The 22171-nt window shown below is 36.4% G+C and overlaps 1 protein-coding gene across 6 annotated transcripts in view; it reads right to left on the reverse strand.

Annotated features, from left to right (window-relative positions):
• camta2 (calmodulin binding transcription activator 2) overlaps nt 1-22171 on the reverse strand; it is a 274044-nt gene that overhangs the window by 31363 nt on the left and 220510 nt on the right. For all 6 annotated transcript variants that reach the window (XM_039747208.1, XM_039747207.1, XM_039747206.1 and 3 more), the window contains exon 12: nt 16856-17022. In XM_039747208.1, coding sequence (XP_039603142.1) covers nt 16856-17022 — 167 coding nt within the window. The remainder of the gene's footprint in view (nt 1-16855; nt 17023-22171) is intronic.

The raw sequence follows: 22171 nt of genomic DNA on the forward strand, positions 1-22171 counted from the left end.
CAGGTTCTTATCGACTGTATATTTGCCCAGTAATAAAACTGGAAGTTAGGTAGAGCCATGCCGCCTTCTGCCTTTTGTCTTTGTAGGGTCGCTCTTTTGATGCGTGGATGTTTAGAATTCCAAATAAATGAGGTTATTGTTGAATCTAATTGCTTAAAGAACGATTTATTAATGTATATTGGTATGTTTTGAAATAAAAAGGAGCTTAGGAAGAATATTCATCTTAACAGTGTTAATTCTTCCAGCTAGTGTGAGATGAAGGGTTGACCATCTATGCAAGTCTTGTTTAATTTTTTCCATGCAGACGATAAATTTTGTTGATAAAGAGCTTTATGTTTACTTGTGATGTTTACCCCGAGGTATTTAAACTGTTCTGCAATGATAAAAGGAAGGGTGTCTAATCTAATATTATATGCTTGAATTCACCGGAAAGAGTACACTTTTATTCAGATTAATTCTGAGACCAGAGAGCTTTTGAAATTCTGTGAGTGCTGCTAAGACTGCAGGCACAGAATTTTCTGGGTCCGATATATACAGTACCATGTCATCTGCATATAATGAGATTTTCTGTTCCAGTCCTTCTCTGCTAATCCCCTTTATCTGATCAGTATTTCGACAATGTATTGCCAGTGGTTCAATGGCAATTGCAAACAGCAGTGGTGACAAAGGGCATCCTTGTCTTGTGCCACGCTCTAGTTTAAAGTAGTCTGAGCAAATGTTATTGATGCAAACTGAAGCTTCTGGGTTAGTATACAGTAATTTAATCCATGCACAAATGTTGGGCCAAACCCAAACTTCTCCAAAATAGTAAAAAGGTATTTCCATTCAATCATGTCGAATGCTTTTTCTGCATCCAATGATAATAATATTTCTGGGGTGTTTGATTTAGTTGGTGAGTATATTACATTAAACAGGCGTCGAAGATTTGAAGATAAGTGTCGGCCCCTAATAAATCCAGTTTGGTCTTGTGATATTACTGAGGGGAGCACTTTCTCCATCCTTCTAGCTATGATTTTAGAGAGTATTTTAACGTCGTTATTCAGAAGTGAAATTGGTCTGTATGATGCACATTGTAATAAGTCCTTATTTTGTTTTGGAAAGACAGTGATTAGTGCTTGGCGAAAGGTTTGTGGAAGAGATTGGTTATCTCTGGCTTCTGTAAATGTTGCTAATAGGAGGGAGCTAGCTGAGCGGAGAATTTCTTGTAAAACTCTGCAGGGTAGCCGTCAGGGCCTGCTGCTTTTCCACCTTGGAGTGACTTTATAGCATCCAGTAATTCTGATAATGACAGAGGTTTATCGAGCTCCTCCACACTAATAGCGTCAATTTGTGGTATCTGTAATTTATCCAGAAATGCATTAGATTGTATATTGTCTTCTTTAAACTCAGTAGTATATAGGGATTTATAGTAGTCTCTAAAAGTGTACATTATATTTTTGTGTTCGATGATTTTATCTCCGTTAGTGTTAGTAATTACGAGATTGCGCTATGTACATCTTGCTTGTGAATTTGTTGCGCTAAAAGCTTATTAGCTTTCTCCATGTTCATAATAATGATGTCTGGATTTGTAAATTAGTTGTTCGGTTTCTTTAGTTGTCAAGAGGTTTAATTCTGAATGTAGAGCCTGCCTCCTCTTATGTAGAGTCTCGCTTGGTAGTCTGGCATGTTCTTCATCTATTTTAGTAATTTCGCTTTTATCTCTGCTACTTTCTTCGCTCGGATTTATTTCTGTGGGAAAGATATGAGATAATCTGTCCTCTTAAGAAGGCCTTAAGAGTTTCCCAGAGTATTCCTGCAGAGATCTCAGGGGATGTATTTGTCTCTAGAAAGAATTCAATTTGTTTGGATATAAATTCAGTACAATTCTCGTCAGCTAATAGAAGCGGATTGAGACGCCATCTCTTGGGGTGAGTGTATGGGGCTTAGTAATTTCAGCTCCAAGATCATCGGAGCATGGTCTGAAATAACAATAGCATCGTATTTACAAGATTTAATCTTAGGCAAGAAGTTATTATCTATAAAGAAGTAATCAATCCTTGAGTAGCAATGATGTACTGGTGAGTAGAAAGAATATGTTCTTGAATTTGGGTTTAAAAACCTCCAGGGATCTGATAAGTTGTGATCAGTTATAAACTTTGTAATTATCTTTGCGGTGTTAGTTGCCGTTCCCCCTGTGGAGGAAGTCTTATCTAAAAGTGGATTTAGAACACAATTAAAGTCCCCAGCCATTATAAGTTTATGAGTGTTCAGATTGGGAATGGATACAAATAAATTTTGTATAAATTCCTTATCATCAACATTAGGTGCATAAACATTTATCAAAATCATTTTACAGTTAGATAAGTCTCCCATGACCATCACATATCTCCCTTCAGGATCCAATACTACATCTGATGCTACAAATGGTACTGTTCTATGTATGAGAATTCCCACCCCTCTAGTTTTCTTTGTAAAACTAGAATGGAACATTTGGCCAGTATTTACCTAACCTTCTAAGGACCAGATGATTTTTTATTATGTTCTGATATGTAAAACCTTGGAATTGAAAGAGGGTGTACTGTCTTTTTCACATGAATGTATGAACAGCTGAGGGTTATATTTCTCTAGTTTAGGTGAATTGGACAGGTAGGGTCTTTATTATATGCATTGTGAAAGTAAATAAATAACACACCAAGGGTATAGCATACTGGTGACAGAAAAATTGTAAAATATAACCATCTTGAAACAAAAGGCACTCACAGTCCCCTTGCTTAAAGATGAGAAAAGGATATTAGCAACAAAGATTTTTTTGCCTGTAAATACAGGTTAATAATTACTAATGAAACAAGAGTTGACAACTTTGGCTTACACAGTTTACAGTCTAAGGAAGTCAACTGGATGGATCAGAATTTCTGTTTAAAAAAAATAGCCATGAAAAACAATATAGCAGTATCTTTAACATACTTAAAATTTACGTAACACGCTAGTGCAGCAAGACAAGTGGAAGTGACAAGTTTAAGGACCTTGATGTGAACTTGAAACTTTCCACTGATGGAAAGATCACACAGACGTACCGCACTCCTGCATTCCTTTCCGAAGACCTACTTGTCAACCAAGGAGGAGACTTTCTAATCACTTTGAAAATCCTTCACTTGCTTATGCCTACTGTCATGCCATAAATAGAGCCCTTGAGATAATTGGGAACTGTCAATCTGACATATGAGATGGCAGCTAAAAATGACCAGGAATGCCAGTATCCTAGCCCCCCTCTTCAAGTTTGCGTTAGCACTGAAGGCACTGACGAATTTGCACTGTTTTAATTAGCAACAAGAACAGTGTTGTAATGGTGGGAGTGGAGGGATTCTTGTGACCAAGATCATAGAGAGACTGCAGAAGTGTCCACTGAAGACTTACTCCCACCCTCACCCACAGCTTACAGAAACCAAAACAACCAGTGTATGTCATTAAAAGAATAATCAAATGCACTTGTGATCAGGACTTTTCTCAAATTTAAATGAGACTGAGTGGCTGCTTCTCCTTTTGTAAGACATATTTTCATCACTATGCATAACTGGCTTTCAAATTATGCAAAAAAAAAAGAGCTGTCATGCAGGGCTAGGCATCTAATTCCATCACAGTGGATGAAACAAAAATCCACACACCAGCTGGTGAAGTCCATACCACTGTTTACAGTTGGCATCTTATAAATAAATTAATAATAAATGAAGTCACCTCAATGTGCCTGGTGGCACAGCAGGTGGCTCTACGGGCTCATAACTCTACAAGAGTGGCTTCATATCTGGGTATTGTCATTGTCCGTCTATAGTCTCCCTGGGTTTGTAGGTGCTTTTCTTTATTGACTCGATTTTTCCTCCTGCATCCCGAAGCCGAGTGTGCCAAGTTCATTTTAAGCTCTAAATTCGCCTGGCATGAATGAGGGTTTGATGTGAAACATTGTAAACTCACACTAGGTTGGCCCTGCACTTGAAAGCGAATGAATGAGTACACTGATTTTTATGGATTATTTATTGTAGAATAATTGTAATGCACTTTATTTAAATACTTGAACAACACCTTGTTTTAAACAAAAGCACTTTAGATGCACCAACCTTGCTTGTTTAAAGGGGGCTTCAATGTGCTAGCCATCCCGGCCATGGCTACTGATTTCTGGGTTCAAGAAGATACCAAGGCTGCGAGCAACCTGGGAATCACACAAGTGGCTAGCAATACTGTTGTTTATTGTTTAATCACCATGATGTGAAATTTGAAGAAAACTTGACTATGCCCACACAATTTAAAAAACTGATTTGATTAAAAAGTAATACACTCAAAGTGTAAATATTCTGAAAATGCATCAGAAAATATCGTTCAGTTATTAAATAGATTTCAACCGGAACAATAGATAACAATACCAAATTAAGATCAAAAGACTAAAAAACTTTGAAATAGGTTTAACTGAAAGTGAAGTATTTTAAGATAACATTTATCATTCACACATGCAGGACAAAATAAAGAAATAAATAAATACAAATTGAGCCTTCAAAATGCTCACTATTAAAGCTTCATAAAGTATCTGCCTTGTGAGTGCTACCACAAAGCATTACACAAATCAGCCAGCATTTCAGTATTAATGATCACAAATACTTTTAGTCAAATTCCGATGTATTGTTTCACAGAAGTATTTATAGACTGCAAAGGAATTCACGGGCACATGTCTCAAACGGACAGCAGTACAATGCCAGCCACTGACAGTGAATATAAACCCTGACACTGACCACTACACATACTCTGAAGTATCAACTTGCATGACAACTGATCTCAAAGAGCAATGTGTTAACTCGCACAGACAGTAATTAGGCTGGGCCCTCAGCTCTGTCATTAGTCACTTTGCCTACAACGTCATAACCACTGATGCTAAATTTCCTTTGTAAGATGGAATTTCAGATATTTTCTGACAGGGATGAATAATAAAGTACACTTGAACTCATTGATGTGTCTTTGAATTTCACATTTTAATAAAATTGCTGCTTAGTTTCTTCTATTCTGAGGTGGATAATATTAAAAAGCACAGTTTCTCTACAGATAAAATTTGAATGAAGGAACTCTAGTGTAAGTTCCCTAAAAGTCCAATTCATTTAGGCAGATGTGAATACATCATTATGCAAACTTTGCATTATGCATGACATCATGGTGAGCGTCTGCTGTCTGCAATTGTGGAATCTCATTCATAGCATAATGAGTCAAATATTAACATGGAGCATTAAAAACAATTAGAAGGTAAAACAAACAAACTAGTAAATAAATAAAAATATGCACACAGGTTCAAAATAAAACACAATCTGCATTTAACGCACAATTACTTGCTTAATTTAGAGCAGCACCTGATTCAGTCTCACAGCCTCATGCGTATGGGCAGCAGTTAACCATGTTTAAAATAAAAAGGACTGGTATAAATTTGCCTGCAATTGGGTGGATCAGAACACATACAGTTAGGTCCATAAATACTTGGACAGAGACAACTTTTTTCTAATTTTGGGTTTGTACATTACCACAATGAATTTTAAGTGAAACAACTCACATGCAGTTGAAGTACAGACTTTCAGTTTTAATTCAGTGGGTTGAACAAAAAGATTGCATAAAAATGTGAGGCAACTAAAGCATTTTTTTAACAAAATCCCTTTATTTAAGGGGCTCAAAAGTAATTGGACAAATTAAATAACTGGAAATAAAATGTTCATTTCTAATACTTGGTTGAAAACCCTTCGCTGGCAATGACAGCCTAAAGTCTTGAACTCATGGACATCACCAGATGCTGGGATTTAATGATTTTTAATGATTAAAATGCTGGGTTTTAATGATTCCTTTTTAATGATCTGCCAGGCCTTTACTGCAGCGGCTTTCATTTGCTGTTTGTTTGTGGGCCTTTCTGTCCAAAGTTTAGTCTTCAAAAAGTGAAATGCATGCTCAATTGGGTTAAGATCAGGTGACTGACTTGGCCATTCAAGAATTGTCCACTTCTTTGCTTTAATAAACTCCTGGGTTGCTTTGGCTGTATGTTTGGGTCATTGTCCATCTGTATCATGAAACGCCGCTCAATCAATTTGACCTCATTTAGCTGGATTTGAGCAGACAGTATGTCTCTGAACATCTCAGAATTCATTCGGCTACTTCTGTCCTGTGTCACATCAGCAATAAACACTAGTGTCCCAGTGCCACTGGCAGCCATGCACACCCAAGCCATCACACTGCCTCTACCGTCTTTTACAGATGATGTGGTATGCTTTGGCTAATGAGCTGTTCCACGCCTTCTCCATACTTTTTTCTTGCAATCATTCTGGTAGAGGTTGATCTTGGTTTCATCTGTCCAAAGAATGTTTTTCCAGAACTGTGCTGGCTTTTTCGATTTTCTTTAGCAAAGTCCAATCTAGTCTTTCTATTCTTGAGGCTTATCAGTGGCTTGCACCTTGCAGTGCACCCTCTGTATTTACTTTCATGCAGTCTTCTCTTTATGGTAGACTTGGATATCGATACGCCTATCCCTGGAGAGTGTTGTTCACTTAGTTGGCTGTTGTGAAGGGGTTTCTCTTCACCATGGAAATGATTCTGCGATCATCCACCACTGTTGTCTTCTGTGGACATCCATGTCTTTTTGCGTTGCTGAGTTCACCAGTGCTTACTTTCTTTCTCAAGATGTACCAAACTGTAGATTTAGCTACTCGTAATATTGTAGCAATTTAGCTCGGATGGGTTTTTTCTGTTTTCGCAGCTTAAGGATGGCTTCTTTCACCTGCATGGAGAGCTCCTTTGACCGCATGTTGTCTGTTCACAGCAAAATCTTCCACATGCAAGCACCACACCTCAAATCAACTCCAGGTCTTTTATCTGCTTAATTGATAATGACATAACGACAGACTTGCCCACACCTGTCCATGAAATTGTCTTTGAATCAATTGTCCAATTACTTTTGAGCCCCTGAAATGAAGGGATTGTGTTAAAAAAATGCTTTAGTTGCCTCACATTTTTATGCAATCGTTTTGTTCAACCCACTGAATTAAAGCTGACAGTCTGCACTTCAAGTGCATCCGAGTTGTTTCATTTAAAATTCATTGTGGTAATGTACAGAACCAAAATTAGAAAAAAAGTTGTCTCTGTCCAAATATTTATGGACCTAACTGTACGTAGCTAGCAATAAACGGACAGCAGTGCCCTGTGAAACCGCCAATCAAACGTCCTAATCTTATATTAATACACCATGCGCGTAGGTAGGGACGTCCTCTCATTGTAAGCATTATCATTGACATATAAGTCAATTTTAATCAAGCCTTCCAAAATAAACATTAATAACAAAAATATACGAGAGTTAAGGCAGTAGCAACATGATTTAAGATAAATAAAACTGAGTTTACATTCATATTGAGGCTACTGGAGAGTGAATATGCAAATCATACATTTAAATGAAATAACTCCACTGTTCCAAAACTGAAGCACATCAGAGTTTGCTATCAGCAGAGCTTGTCTTCTGTTATACACTCTGCCTTTTGAAACTTGTTCTTCATTTAGCCCATAGCAGCTCATAATTTTCAAATTGTGTTATGGAAAATGCAGTGTGAAACGCAACCAAATGAACTAGAAAAATAAAGCAAAGTAACAATAGTTCAGAACCTGATTTAGAACAAAGCAAAAAGACTATGAGTGTAAAAACACCTTAAATCCACATATTCTCAATATTATTATAAGAATTACTGTTAAATTAGCAAGTCTTGAGTTTCCGGACTAACTGTAGTGTTGCCTAATGATAACTGCTTAGAGTACTGTAGCAGATCCAATCAAGAAGCAACTTTTTTTGTAGTAACTGAGACAGAGATTGAAGGCGATGTTATGCCGTGTCACTACTCTAGAGGTGTTAAACTCAAGTTTCAGATACTGGTTATAGAAATCATGAAACTTGTTGCAATGATCCAATATGAAATTACCAAGCAGATGCCTTGACCTGTGCCAGGTACCCACTCAGATGTAATTGTGTTTTTTTCCACATTAACTTATTCACAGCTTAACACCAGGATACCTTATTGTTTCACTCCCCATATTTCAGCTTTTCCCGACAGTCCAAGATGACCACTGATTGAAGGTCTCCATTCATATTTAAAAAAATACTAACCATGCTCTCCAGTTGTTTGACAACTTTAGGTTTCTCTGTCCTAACTGCATTATTTTTACCATGGGGTTTACCTCTTTGTACACAACACACTAGAAGAATGGGTTCTTAGCTTCAATGCCTCTTCTTTTGATAACTTTTTTCACCAGATCAGTTGAGATGCAATAGGTACTAGAATGGAACCTAGCTATGCCAACATCTTTGCCAGTTGGGTAGAGGAGTATTTCTTTTCTTCCTACCTTGGCTTATTTACTGCATTTCTTGTAGAGGTGTCTAAACATCTACACAGATGAGACAGCTTGAAGACCATTTCAGGGAGCACATGTGTGCCATAAAAATCCAAGATCTTACAAACCCTACTACAGAACACTTCACATCACTTGATCATAGCTGCATTGATCTCTCTGTTTGCGTTCTTTCACAGGGCTTCAGAGATAAGCAAAAGAAGGGGGTCAATACCAAACACTGAATCTATGCCATGACAACTGACTGATGACAGCACCAATTGTTTACATTTTTTTCCCAGTAAGCACCTACATTATCAGTCACGTGTAAGCATCACGTGCCATGCTGAAAAGTTATCTTTTGTATTTTTGCATTTAAAGCACACTGTAAATTAACATTAAATATCGCCGTTTCATTGCGCAGTGACCATAAAACTTATTATAACTAATACATGTAATTACCTAAGTACTTTTTATTTTAAGTAATAAGACATGTACGCAAAACACATATGTGTAATACATACGCACCTGACATAACAGTACGTGTGGCATTACCAAAACAAGCTAAAACAAAATCAAAGTCTTATAAAGTTATACACACAACTTGTAATTTTAATAAAATAAAATGTTCACGAAGATCTTTAACCTACTAAAACCAAAAGGAAACACATAGGCTTAACTGAACTCTTTAGTTAACAAGCCTATTGTTATTAAGCACTGAAGGCAGATTATTCTATTCTACCAGACGGTTGTGGCGAGTGCCCTCTTCTACGCGGTGGTGTGCTGGGGTGGCAGCATAAAGATGAAAGACGCCTCACGCCTGGACAATCTTGTTAAGAAGGCAGGCTCTATTGTAGGATTAAAGTTGGACAGTTTAAAATCTGTGGCAGAGCGACGGGCACTAAGCAAACTCCTGTCAATCATGAATAATCCTCTGCATCCACTTAACAGTGTCATCTCCAGACAGAGGAGTAGCTTCAGCGACAGACTGCTGTCATTGTCCTGCTCCACTGACAGACTGAGGAGATCGTTCCTCCCCCACACTATGCGACTCTTCAATTCCACCCGGGGGAGTAAACGCTAACATTAATTTTATTTTATTTTTTTTCATTTTTATTACTATTTAATTTAATATTGTTTCTTTGTATCAGTATATTGCTGCTAGATTATGTGAATTTCCCCTTGGGATTGATAAAGTATCTATCTATCTATTTATATGAAACACAGTAGATAAATTAGCAGAAGGTAAATAAAACACTTTTTACTAAGAATAAATAAAACAATATTTTCTTACAAATATAACATTTACACAACACGTACACCTACAGTATATTATATGTCATATACATACAGCAATAACAACAGACATCTTGTCCACATTCACTGCCATACTAATAAACAGACTTTAGTCAAAATATGTAATGTTTGTATTGTTAATTTAAAAATTAAATTAGTCACCAAACACTAACAAATAACTATAAAACCCCCATTAAATATCAAGGCCATAATACTTAATTGAAAAATATTATACATATAAACATGAATCCCACCAGTCCCTTAAGACTATTTTCTAAATACACATTACAAATAGACGTTCAATAGCTACCTAAATTTCCCCCTTTCACCAGGTCTATAAAGCTTGGTCTTCTTAAACTGAATTTCCATACTCTGTTTAATCAATTGGACCAAAGGAGAGCCATAACTCCCAAGTTGCAAAAGAAGTATTTGCTCCTACCATCCATTTTAATTAAAGAAGAAACTGAAAGCCTAAACCTCATTAGAGTAGCCCGTGTTTTTTCTTTCCAAAATCCTGGACAAAAATATTAATCTGCCATTCCTTTCTATGCGCTGGATTGATCGTCAAATCCCTAATTCTCAATTTATTACTCCACTTTATTTATTGTGAAAGCAGAGTACTTTGGTCTTTTCTCTTCTAAACTTTCAACAGGATGCCTTTTGGTACCAAAAGTAGAGGTGCCAGTACTTCTTTACCTACAGAAGCATTACGCCATTACTACTATAATGCTTACAAAAGGGAAATGGAAAAAAATGTTATTGAGTAAATTAGACAAGCAATCAAATTATATGGAGTGAAAACTGGCTGATGTTTCAATTAGCAGCCTTTGGAGCATTTTTGGAGAAATTGTCTTGTTGCGCCATTGTGACCTTGGCATGGTAAAGTGTCAGTGTTATCTCCTGAAATAATGCTGCAAGTTTTATGTTGGGTCACACTCAGACAAAATTAGTCTAAGGTGTAGGAGGAGTAAGACAAAGATACATAGAACAGCATTTTCAAGCACGATCAAGAAGGCATGTGTTGTCTGACCTTCTTACAGAAGCACAATCCTTAATTTTAGGCACTGATAAACTTAATTGTATTGACTGCATGTTGGTCTTCTGTATTTACATACAGACATTAGCAGTATGTCTGTTTCATAATTGTCTGTACTTTGACAGCATGCACATGGTATCCAGAATGCAGCACTGCAGTACAGCTGATAAATGTTTGGGTGACCTCCAATTCTTAAAGTAAGGAAAACTAGATTTTAGTTAGTGACATAACGAAAGGGTAAGATGTAGAATTTAACATATGACCATTAAAAGTGCTATGAGGAAAAAATCAAATACACGCATAAAGATATGGCATGAAGAAGCAGGCACACTGCTAGTGATTCCAGAACCTGTTTAGAAAGACCCTACAACAAAACAGGCATCCACTGGTTTTGTTAGTCTGTTCTTGAACTTATTTAGCCCTTCCATATCTGAGGAAGAAACCCATTTCATTTGGTTCTATATGGCACTGTGTTATTTATTTTAAATATCTGGCAGCAGCAAGGTGCCCTGCCACTCATGCAACCAGACTCCAATAGAAGTGAGCTGACTCTTCAAGGATGATACCACAAGTCCCCCAAGACAGTAAAAGTAAGACCACCCATTAAGCGTTAACCAGGCCTGACATTCCACTTGGGGGAGTGCTAGGAAAACAGGCTGAGAGTGAGAGAGACATAAGTCTCAGATAGCTGGCAGGAGATCAGTAGAAATCAAAGCCTATAGGTGGCAGCACAGGGTCTCCAACAGCAAACAACACACAACTCCTGAATGGACTATGCATCTAAAGCACTTATTAACTCTACTGTGACCCCTTAAAAAACAAAACAAAATGTCCAGAGCAGCTGTTGGTTGGAAGTGAAAATACAAAATGTATATTGTCATAAGATAAATTCAAGTGATTAATGATACCTTATTTCTGCAGGTATTGAGAGCACACAAGGAGAAGATTCCCAAAATGACTAAAGGTAGAACAAGACGTTTATTATCTAGAAGTCTACAGTCTGACAGTGAAAATAAGGTTTTCCTGTAGCTTAACATTCTGCAATGCATGATTCCAAACAGTCTGAATGCACTGACAGATGGTGATGTAATGCTTGTCACTTCCTTTCAGCTAGCTATCAACAGTTAACCAGATAGCCCTAACTAAAAACATCATATCTGACACATTGGATATCACTTCACACTGTTGCGTCAAGTGATAAAAAGGAGCATAATACCTTATACCAACTACTAATCATCTAGAATATTCTTCAATAAATCAATGTTTTAAATATTGTAATGTTCAAAAAATCCATTCAGACTAATTGCCAAATAATAAAATGAACAGGGAAATTACAAAAGAAAGAAGATACAAACAAATCCAAAATAATTAAAAGAAAACAACAAAGAAAAATAACTTCTGTGCAAAGCATAATATCAGGTTCTTTTAAAATACCCATTTATTCCTTCTCTACCCTACTAAACCAATTCAAGCTCTTAAGGATTTTTGGAGACAGAGGTTATTCCAAAAATGGTTGACATATGAAAGAAACCAACCCTGAAGAGTGCACACACCACCATTAAACTGGTAGGAATGAATCTGAGTGGCTAATAAGCCTCAAACATCACAGAGTAGTATGAACAAGTGCTGTACCCAGAAAAAAATACAGGCATGAGAAGAATATGCAAACACCACAAAGTTGACTGGATAATGTCCAGCTGTGTTTGTTAAAACATTCATTATAAAATACATCTTACAGTTGAAATAAAAATGTATTTAAAACTTCAACAATTCTTAATAATCACATTATCCATGGATTATAAATGGCATATAGAGTACCCACTATTTTTGGGTTGTTTAAATGTGAAACAATAGGTATTATTTTCTTTTGAAAAAGAAGCATTTATGTGAAAGTGTGTTGATTTTGCCTACCAACATGTTATGTATATATAGCAGATATTTATTTACCCATGAAAACACTGAAAATATTTAGAATAAATGCAAATAAGTACTTATACAAAATACAAAATAAAAAATAACTAAAAACCGGTATCTTGTGAGATGACTAAAACAATACAGGTTTAATTCCCAAACCTCTCCTCAAGGCACCCCAGCCACCCAATGTATTTGATAAATTACACCAATAGCATCCTGATTCAAATTAACGAGTCTATGATAAACCAAACCATGTGGGCTAATGGTGCAATTTAACAAATAAATGAATGGTAATAATAAATTCCATGGTTCCATTATTCATTGAGGAGAGGTTTGGAAATGGCTTGGCTAATACAATTTTACAGAAATACAATTCAACAAAGCCATATAGTCAGAAAGCAATAGCACATGAAACTGAATATCCAGGATGTGGTGTTTACGCTGTCATAAAGGATTCTGAAGCCACTGGACAAGACAGGTTCTTAAGTGACAGAAGTAATTCCAAATAAGTGCCTCATCAGTGTCTGGTAGACTCATCTGGCACAAAAATATAAACTTGAAATGTGGAAAGAAGTCTTTAAAGAAATGGTCTGTAGGACATGCAGGCAGCCAAGAAGCCTTCTTGTAGATCGATAATAAACATAAGAGACTGTAATACAGAAAACATCATAAAACTATGGGATGAGAACCAGTGCCAAAGGTCTTATGGAGTAATGAATCCATATTAGAAGATTATTGTTTAACAAAAATGACAGCATATCAGAATATGACTTGGACAAAAGTACACTGATGGCTGTCTGCTGCCTTCTGTGAAGCATGGTGGTGGATGTATCATGATCTGGAGGTGCATTTCATTCAACAGTGTGGGACAATGGTTCCCAAGATTAGTCCTAAGAAACTTTTATAGGCCAGATAACTATGTAAATGAGTTCAATTAAAAGTAAAAAATGACACACTGAATGTGAAATTTGTTGGAAAAAACCTTTAACTATGGCAGCTCCTCAGTACTAAACTTGAAAATTATGTATGTAGGGTATCCAGTAAAAAACTGATAATAAAATCAAATAAATAAAAACTATTTTATGATTTTATCTTCAAAGAAAACAACTTTCTGGCAAAAGCTGTATATTTCAGCACAATAATGACCCCAGACACACCACAAACACAATAAAATCCTACTTAAAGCAGACATCTTCAGATAGAACACTAATAAGATTAGACTCATCACCTCAGATACCCAACCTCAACATAACTGAAGCTGTGAAAAGAACAAGGAGCAGTCAAATTTAAATTCAGAGTTATTCTAATCTTGATTGAACCCTGGAACAATTTGAAAAAATTATACAGTAGTATAACAAGGCATACTGTAGTAGTTTTGTATTCAAAAAGGGGACTGATTAAATACTGACTTGTTTTCAAAACATTACAATAAATACAAGTGAATATTGATGTTATGAATTGCTACAAGTTCACAAATATCCAGTAATCCCAACATCTGAGCACAGCCATAACAATTCAAATGCTGTTAATATAACAGTGTATGTAAATATAGAATACTTGCAACTGTATATACAGTGGTGTGAAAAACTATTTGCCCCCTTCCTGATTTTCGACTATTCTAAAGCAGAACAAATCTATTAAAACAGCTGATGTTGCAAAAGGAGTTACAGTGTTAACCAGGCAGAGGCCTCAAGTGCTGGAAGAGGTGGAAAAACTGTTTACCATTTCACTCATTTACTAATTTGAGAACCCTTGTGCTTTTAAGCAGCACAATGTAAACAAAGCCAGACTGCCAGTAACGTGGAGCAAACATGAAGGGTTGGGTCACAAGGACTTTGTTTTTTGAATGGCTGCAGGAGGCTTTTGCTCCCACCAGCTAAACGGCTAAAAACACCAGAAACCTAAGAAAGAAAACACCTGAAGGAAAACATCCCTCCATCGCGGAGCCAGACTCTCCCTGAAAACTGTAACCTCCTCTCCACCCAGTTCCTCCTCACTTCATGCCAGAACTCAGCTCATGCAAGGTTAGTTTTCTTGGTGGTTTATGGTTTTTGTATTACGGATTTTTCAAATGATCATTTTTCGGTTCGTAGAGTGAATTGGTGCAGTGCTACTTTTCACTTTTTACAAATGTTCATTTTTTTTCCCCTGTGCTTAAAACTCATTAAAAAAAAGTGTTTATACAGCGATCGGCTTGCAAGGCTAGAGCGCGAACTGCTGCAATGTTACAGAGAGAGAGAGAGAGAGAGAGCACAGGCGCGAGTGCTGGAGACAGACAGAGAGAGAGAGAGAGCATTCGGGCTCGCATGCTAGAGAGAGAGAGAGAGAGAGAGAGAGAGAGCTTGTATGCTAGAAAGAGAGAGAGTGAGAGAGAGAGAGAGAGAGAGAGAGCGAGCACGGGCTCACATGCTAGAGAGAGAAAGAAAAGGGTGCTTCTACTAAACTGAGCAAAGGGTCTGAATACTTAGGACCATGTGATATTTCAGTTTTTCTTTTTTAATAAATCTGCAGCAATTTCAAAAATTCTTTTTGTCTGTCAATATGGGGTGCTGTGTGTACATTAATGAGGAAAAAAATTAATTTAAATAATTTTAGCAAATGGCTGCAATATAACAAAGAATGAAAAATTGAAGGGGGTCTGAATACTTTCCGTACCCACTGTATATTTCCCACTTTGGAAACAAAGAAGGCAAAGGTACATAATTTTAATAGAGTACTTCAAAAGCATCCATAAATATCAGGGTCATTTCAAATGACTTTAGCTAGCACATAAAGTGCTGTACATAGCAATGCTAAAGGTACAAATCATAAACTTGTTAACACTTTGTTGTTTTTGTGTTCATAACAATTAATCAAAATCACTTAAAATGTGCATGAACAAGAGGAACTGAGTAATATGGAAGAGAAATAACTGAAAGGTTTTATTGAAAAAAAAAAAATAAAAAGTGCACCAAAAAATTGCAATAAAAAAGTCTATTGAGACAGAAGACCGGACCACCATGCCATAGAATCCGAGATTCATTCTTGCACACACACTGAAAAAAAACATATAACAGGTACAAACAAATGACTATTGAAATGTTCAACAATCAAAGGACAAATCAATCAAAAATTAAGACTGTTGGAAAAATGTAACTGAATGTAGAAGCCAGAAGAGCTATCAACAGTGAGAGTCAGACTGACAATTTTACATAGGTGGAAAAAAAAGGTCAGATGTTAGGTTCAGTAATGCTTCATATAAACTTTGGACAGGTAGTGACAGAGTGTAGGACTCAAATGCAGGAGGCTAAATCTTTGAGAAAAATGTAAATTCAATATATGAATGATTATATGTATAGAATTGAAGCTTTAACAAATTCATTTAACAAGTCCAATTAAATCTCCTCCGAAATAACCAAATAAGCAGAGGAGGTGGTGTAACTCCAAAATATATTATCAGCAACAGAATATCTGTCAAAAAATACACTTCACTCTCAATATAACTAAACTCTACCTTGCAGTGAATTAAAATGGTGGAAATCAAATATATTTTAATGCTGTGCAAAAATACTGGATATTATACTGGTGTTCCGAAGTGTAACTTCACAATCCAGGATGAAGTTTAGGGCATTATTGATCAAACATTCTTTTGAAAATCTTGTGAAGTCTGTTAGGCTGCCAGACACAATGCTTTGTTATTTCATTATCAGGTTTACTGTGTCATTTTCAGTATTTAGATAGGTCTAATGACTGCACTCTTTGCAGCTAAATTGTCAGAATCATATGGCTTTTTCTCTTTATGCCACCATTTGTAGATAACATTTTAGAAAGCAGCATTCACTTGTGAGGCTGAAATGGTGTTGTCTATTCTTTTATTAAGCATTTCAACAAGTTAACAAAAGTCAAAAAATTAGTACAAAAAAATGGATATATTTTTCCTACTTGAAAGTCTGCAAAAACAAAAATTCAATTAACCTTAATTTGTAAAAAGGCACTGTCAGTTTTAACTTCAAAGGGTCTAAATTAAGTTTGCTATATCTATTCCTAATTTCTGTTACCTTTGGCACTGAACTTTAAGTACCGGTATTTATTTAAATGTTGTACGGTTTTGTACTTTTGTGATACTATCTTTAATTTTGTGCAAACTTCAAAGATAAAAAAACAACTAACATGCCTCTGTTGTAAACTTAAATCAAGTGAGAAAGCTACACTTTTCAGTTAACATCCCATTTCATAAATCTAAAAATACACTTCTGTATTTTAAGCTAGTACCTGACTAGGTGTCTTCTCTCCAACCATATGTTTCTGCTGTTGAGTTGTACGTGAGGTCTGCTGTGTACTTGTGCTTAGATTCTGATGCTGGTTAGATGCTGTCATCTCAGCCATGCGTTTTTCCATCTGTTCAAGTCGCTCCAGGATTGACATCCTGAACTGGTTATCTGTAAGAAGGAGAAGGAGAAGATGAAGACAGTCAAATTGTGTTTTACAAGACTAGAGCATACTGGCTAAATCTTTCCGATAGGATATCAATGATGAGAGATTTGCTGATAAAAGTTGACTTAATGTTTTTTTAAGTTAAAAGTACACCTTTTAGTTCTTCCTGATTGTGCAGATACTCAGCTAACCTTTAATAATAATACTGTATAATTTTTAGCTTTTTTCCTTGTAGATGCTTTTTGGTTGTGAAAGTTTTCTCAAACAATTAATACTCTGTAGCAACATTTCCAAACAGATTAAATTAGACTATAAAGTACAGGGCCCCAAGGTCAGTAAACCTGCCCATATTCCATCTAGAAAAATGTTTAATAAACCTGTAAATTGCTTTGGAATTTGTATGCAATACAAATGAATACACTCTAGTAAATTACACTCCATGCATGAATATATCAGGTCTAATCTTTTAAGTTTTAACCCATTTAATAAATATTATTAAATACACCATTTCTTAACAGCTCTTTAATTTACTCACACGTTTAATAAGCAAATAGATCAATACTTGTAATACAGTAATTGCAATAAATTAAAATGGTTTCTATCTGAACCTGATGTAGGAGATAAAGAAATGGGAAATATAACCGCATAACTATGTCTTCAGCTTGTAGCTTTGTTTAATAAAATAACATTTATGTGACAGTAATTCCTCAAACTTTATATGAAAATATGGCTCTAAATATTTTACGGATCTATCAGGAACACATTATGAAAAAAGTGAACCATAAGCCAAGTTGTCCTGTATTATTTTATTGTGAGAAATTTTAACACTTCCTCTCTACCAGTCACAAAAATCAGGCGCCTACTTTCTTATCAGCCAAGTACATCCACAGAAACATACAGAAAGTATGGCCATTAACGACTTAACAGGTTTTAAATCCTATTTTGAGCTTGTTATACTTGCAGACGAAGGTTGCATTCTGCTTGAGGACACATCGACCTCTAAAGTTACATATGGCCTGGATTTTCCAGCTGAAATACATGCTGGCTCAGATCGAGCCTGGAAGGGGATTTCCAAGAACTGCTTATTAGCGTCTTTTGTAAAATATAAACATTGATCAGGACACTGCACAAGTTCAAGACTAAACTAGAAAGTTGTAAACAGTTTTGACAGTTGCTGTACAACTTATGAAATTATTTCAGCTCTCAAGGTTAAAAAGGTAAATATAAATAATAAAAACCTTAAATGACTTTTGATTTAAACTTCACACAGCTCTGTAAATTAGATTTCTTTCTACTTTTATTTTACATAACCTTATTATAATTGCTATATACACTCTTAGGACAAAATAAACTACCATCTCAATAGAACAGTATACATTTTTTTATACTTTAATGAATTTAGCAAAAACATGACTGTATTTTAATTTGTTTAGTTTATGGATATTTATGTTCTAAGTGTTACATTCTATGGTAAGATGTGACAAAACCATAATAAAAACTACTTTTGTAAATTAAAAATTCAAGCTAAAGGTTTGAATTTGATTGTATGTGGAACAGCACATGGTTTTTTACTAACTGTGAACACATTAACAAAAACAAATACTTCACTTCAATTAAACCCCAGCAAAATATGAAAACATTAATAAAACTGTTGAGTTTAACAAGAAAGAAGTGAATGCAAATTAGTCTGTTAAGGCAGTGAAGAACAAACCTATTCACATTATATTAACCATAAATGCATCTGGATAATACATTTAAGGAAAAAAGTACAGTGCACTTTAAATAATTTGGAAGGTAGTAAATAACAAACTTTAGATCCTTCAATAACCTAACTGAAGGATCTCATGTTTGAAAAATCAGCTTCTCAAAGGTTAATATATCAATTACATGAAACAGAAGGATCAACAGTGGACAGACATTGGTTTATAAAAAAAAAAGCCCAAATGAAATATATATAGACACACATGATAATTCCAAAGGAAAATAAATATAGGATAAGGGCAATATTAGATTGATTAAGTAATTTGAAACCTTGTGCTTTTGGTGCATACTGCCTTCTTTATTTACTGACAAAACTATAACCACTAAGGTTCCAGATGGAGATAACCACAAAAGAGTCCTTAAAAAATATAGACAAAACATAGTAATTACAAGAGTCATATGTACTGATGCTGTGCTACAGTCTACTGCAGGACAAATTCTCTCTCAAACCCATGCTCACTGTATCTGCCAAATTTACAGATGCCAAGCAACTTGCACATCTTGGTGATGTGAGAGAGATTCTGAAATTCAGTAAGAGAAACCCAGACATTAGGACAATGTGCAAACTCCATACAGATATTAACTGAATTGAAATACAAATCAAGTTTCCTGAGTGAGGCAGCAACACAAAATAAAGTCTTTATTTCTGGGCCACTGCCACGAACCAGGTTTCCATCAAAGGAGTTTTTGCGAAAAAATATTTAGCGCTTCAAATTTTAGCTGATGGAAATGCTAATTATCGATAAAATGTTGTACATGTCGACGTAATATTTTTCCGTTTAACTTTAGCGCATAAATTCCATATTGATACTTCAGATGTCGCAAAAACTACATTGGAAACACTTTTTGTCGGAAAAAAGGGCTTTAACGCAAATAAATGTGTCACATGATACATTTTCATCACGTGCAATCAAAACGAGAATAGCGGAGTGGTTCGCATGGTCTGATGAAGAGACTCGTTATTTCTCATGATGAGCCAATGCAGTAGCGGATAGGCTGGGTCTCCTGCTACTAAAAGGTGTACCTGAACTCCCTCCACATCAACTGTAGCCTAGGGGTGTCTCTCAGGATGTCTAAATAATACAAAACCGCAAAGGTAATTTACTGTGCCAGTCAAAATATTTAATAAACCGTGTGTTTCATTATCTAAACATTTTTTTTCTTATTATTAAATGGCAGATGTTTTAGCATATATGAGAAATTCTCTCATTAATATTAACTTTAGTTTTTTTTGATTAAATGTCGTTATTTTGTATTAATTCAAATTTCAGTTTTAATTAAAAACCTTAAGGGAAGCAGGTTACAGTACTAATTCAGTTGTTATCGCACTGAGAAGGGATGTTGAAAGGTAGGCTCACCTGTACAGATCCGATGCTGCAAACACAGCTGCATCATGGGCACTTCCAGGAGTGCCAACGCAAATGTCTCGTATCATGCACCTGTCATCAACAAGGGCCTGGAGAACAATAGATGGCCACCCTTTGCGATTAATGTAATCGCGGTAGCCTTCCGTCGGGGTAAGAATAGGCACATGCATGCCATCCAGTGCACCGTAAATCTGTGGCACAAGATGCACCAAGGAATTGCGGTATGCAATTTCATTGGCCTCCGCTACAGTCGGAAGTCTGATATAACGCCGCATTAATTCTTCTTTAATAGCGGTGCACACAGCATATACACATCGATGGATGGTAGTTTTACTAACCCCGAAAGTTTCTCCAACTACTCTATACTCGGCGCAGGTTGTCAGCTTGTAAAGGGCGATGGCAATCCGCTTTTGGGTTGGAACCGGTGGTCGGTGGCAACCTGTGATGGGCACAACATCAGGATTGATGAATCCACACAACATCTCAAACGTCAGCCGTGTCATTCTAAAATGTTGCAGCCAGAGATTTTCTGTGAAGTGTCTCCCCACTACCACCTCCTCCCAGAAGGTCTTATTCCATTGTCTCTCCCATACCCGTAGGTTTCGTCGCACTGGGGTATTTTTTTCGAGCTCTAGGGCTATCGGACAAGCAACTGCTTCATTCTGCTGTCGTCTTCGGATATTATGTACAATTCCAATTATTTGTGAAACTGAAATAACAGTAAGCTAGCAAATTTCAAAAAACTGTCTGAATAATCTCTCCATTTCTTTGTTTAGTGGAGGTGGTGTAACGTGGAAAACAAAAGGTAGATAATTTGCGACATACACAAAATTATGTATGGAAACGGCTCAAGGGCAGATTTATTTTCGCGATACATTAAAACTTATGCGACAGTTCGTTTTGGGGTGACGTCATCACGCACACCATTTTATCGATAAAAAGCCAGTTGGATGGAAATAGGCTGGAGACAGCAAATTTCGCACAGTTTTTTTAAGTAAATTCTGTTTGTCGATAACAAAACGTCGCAAAAAACTGGATGGAAACTTGGCTACAGATGAACAGATCTGATGAAGGTTACAGCAGACTGCTATCCCTGTACAATTGGCTGAGATCCTTCTGCAAAGGATACAATGTTGGTTTCATCGACAACTAAGGCTTCTTCTGTGAGATACCACACTTCTACAGCTGGGATGGACTGCACCTAAAGAAATTTTGGCACCATATTGACATCTCCAACTGTGGAAGAGACACAGCCTAACCTCATTTAGTTCCTTGCCCAGTCTATGAACATGCTTCCCAGCCCATCAAACTTCTATGCTTAGGGCAAGGTGGAGAAACTGTGCACTTTGCTCAAAGTGTGGAACCCTTGACCAAATCCTAAGTTGTTGCACCAAGGCACTGGGAGAAGGGCAGTATAGATGGAGGAATAACCAGGGGCCTCATGCATAACGCCGTGCATATAACTCACACTATAACATGACATAAGCACATAAGCCGAAATGTGCATATGCACAGAAAAATCCAGATGCAGGAATCCGGGCGTTCGCCAACTTTAGCGTTCTTCTGCTACATAAATCTCGGTCAGGGTGAAAAGTAACGCTCGTACACGCGCCTGCTGTCCCGCCCCATTTCCTCCCAGAATTACACCTCTTTGAATATGCAAATCAATATAAATAGCCCTTAAGCTCAGTGTCCTGTAAAAAGACAATGACAAAAGCAAGAGGGAAAATGGAAGAATTTCAGCAAATACCAAGTGAGGCAAGGAAAAACGTACTATTTCTTGGTTTAAACAGTGGTATAAACAACAAAAGGAAGCTGATCAAGTGACATAGTGTGTCGGAGAAACTCAAAAGCTCAAGTTCACAAAGTCGCACAGCGCTGGAAATAAAAAAAGAAGTTGTCGGATATCAAAGTCGCCGTGAAAAGGCGAGTCGTAGCCCACTCTCTGAGTGTCATATTAACGCTTATTAGGGTACAGAGAAAAAAAAAAGGCACACAGTGGGGAAAAAGCACAAAATGTCAACTT

The sequence above is a fragment of the Polypterus senegalus genome, chromosome 3, assembly GCF_016835505.1.
Source record: "Polypterus senegalus isolate Bchr_013 chromosome 3, ASM1683550v1, whole genome shotgun sequence".
NCBI lineage: Eukaryota > Metazoa > Chordata > Cladistia > Polypteriformes > Polypteridae > Polypterus > Polypterus senegalus.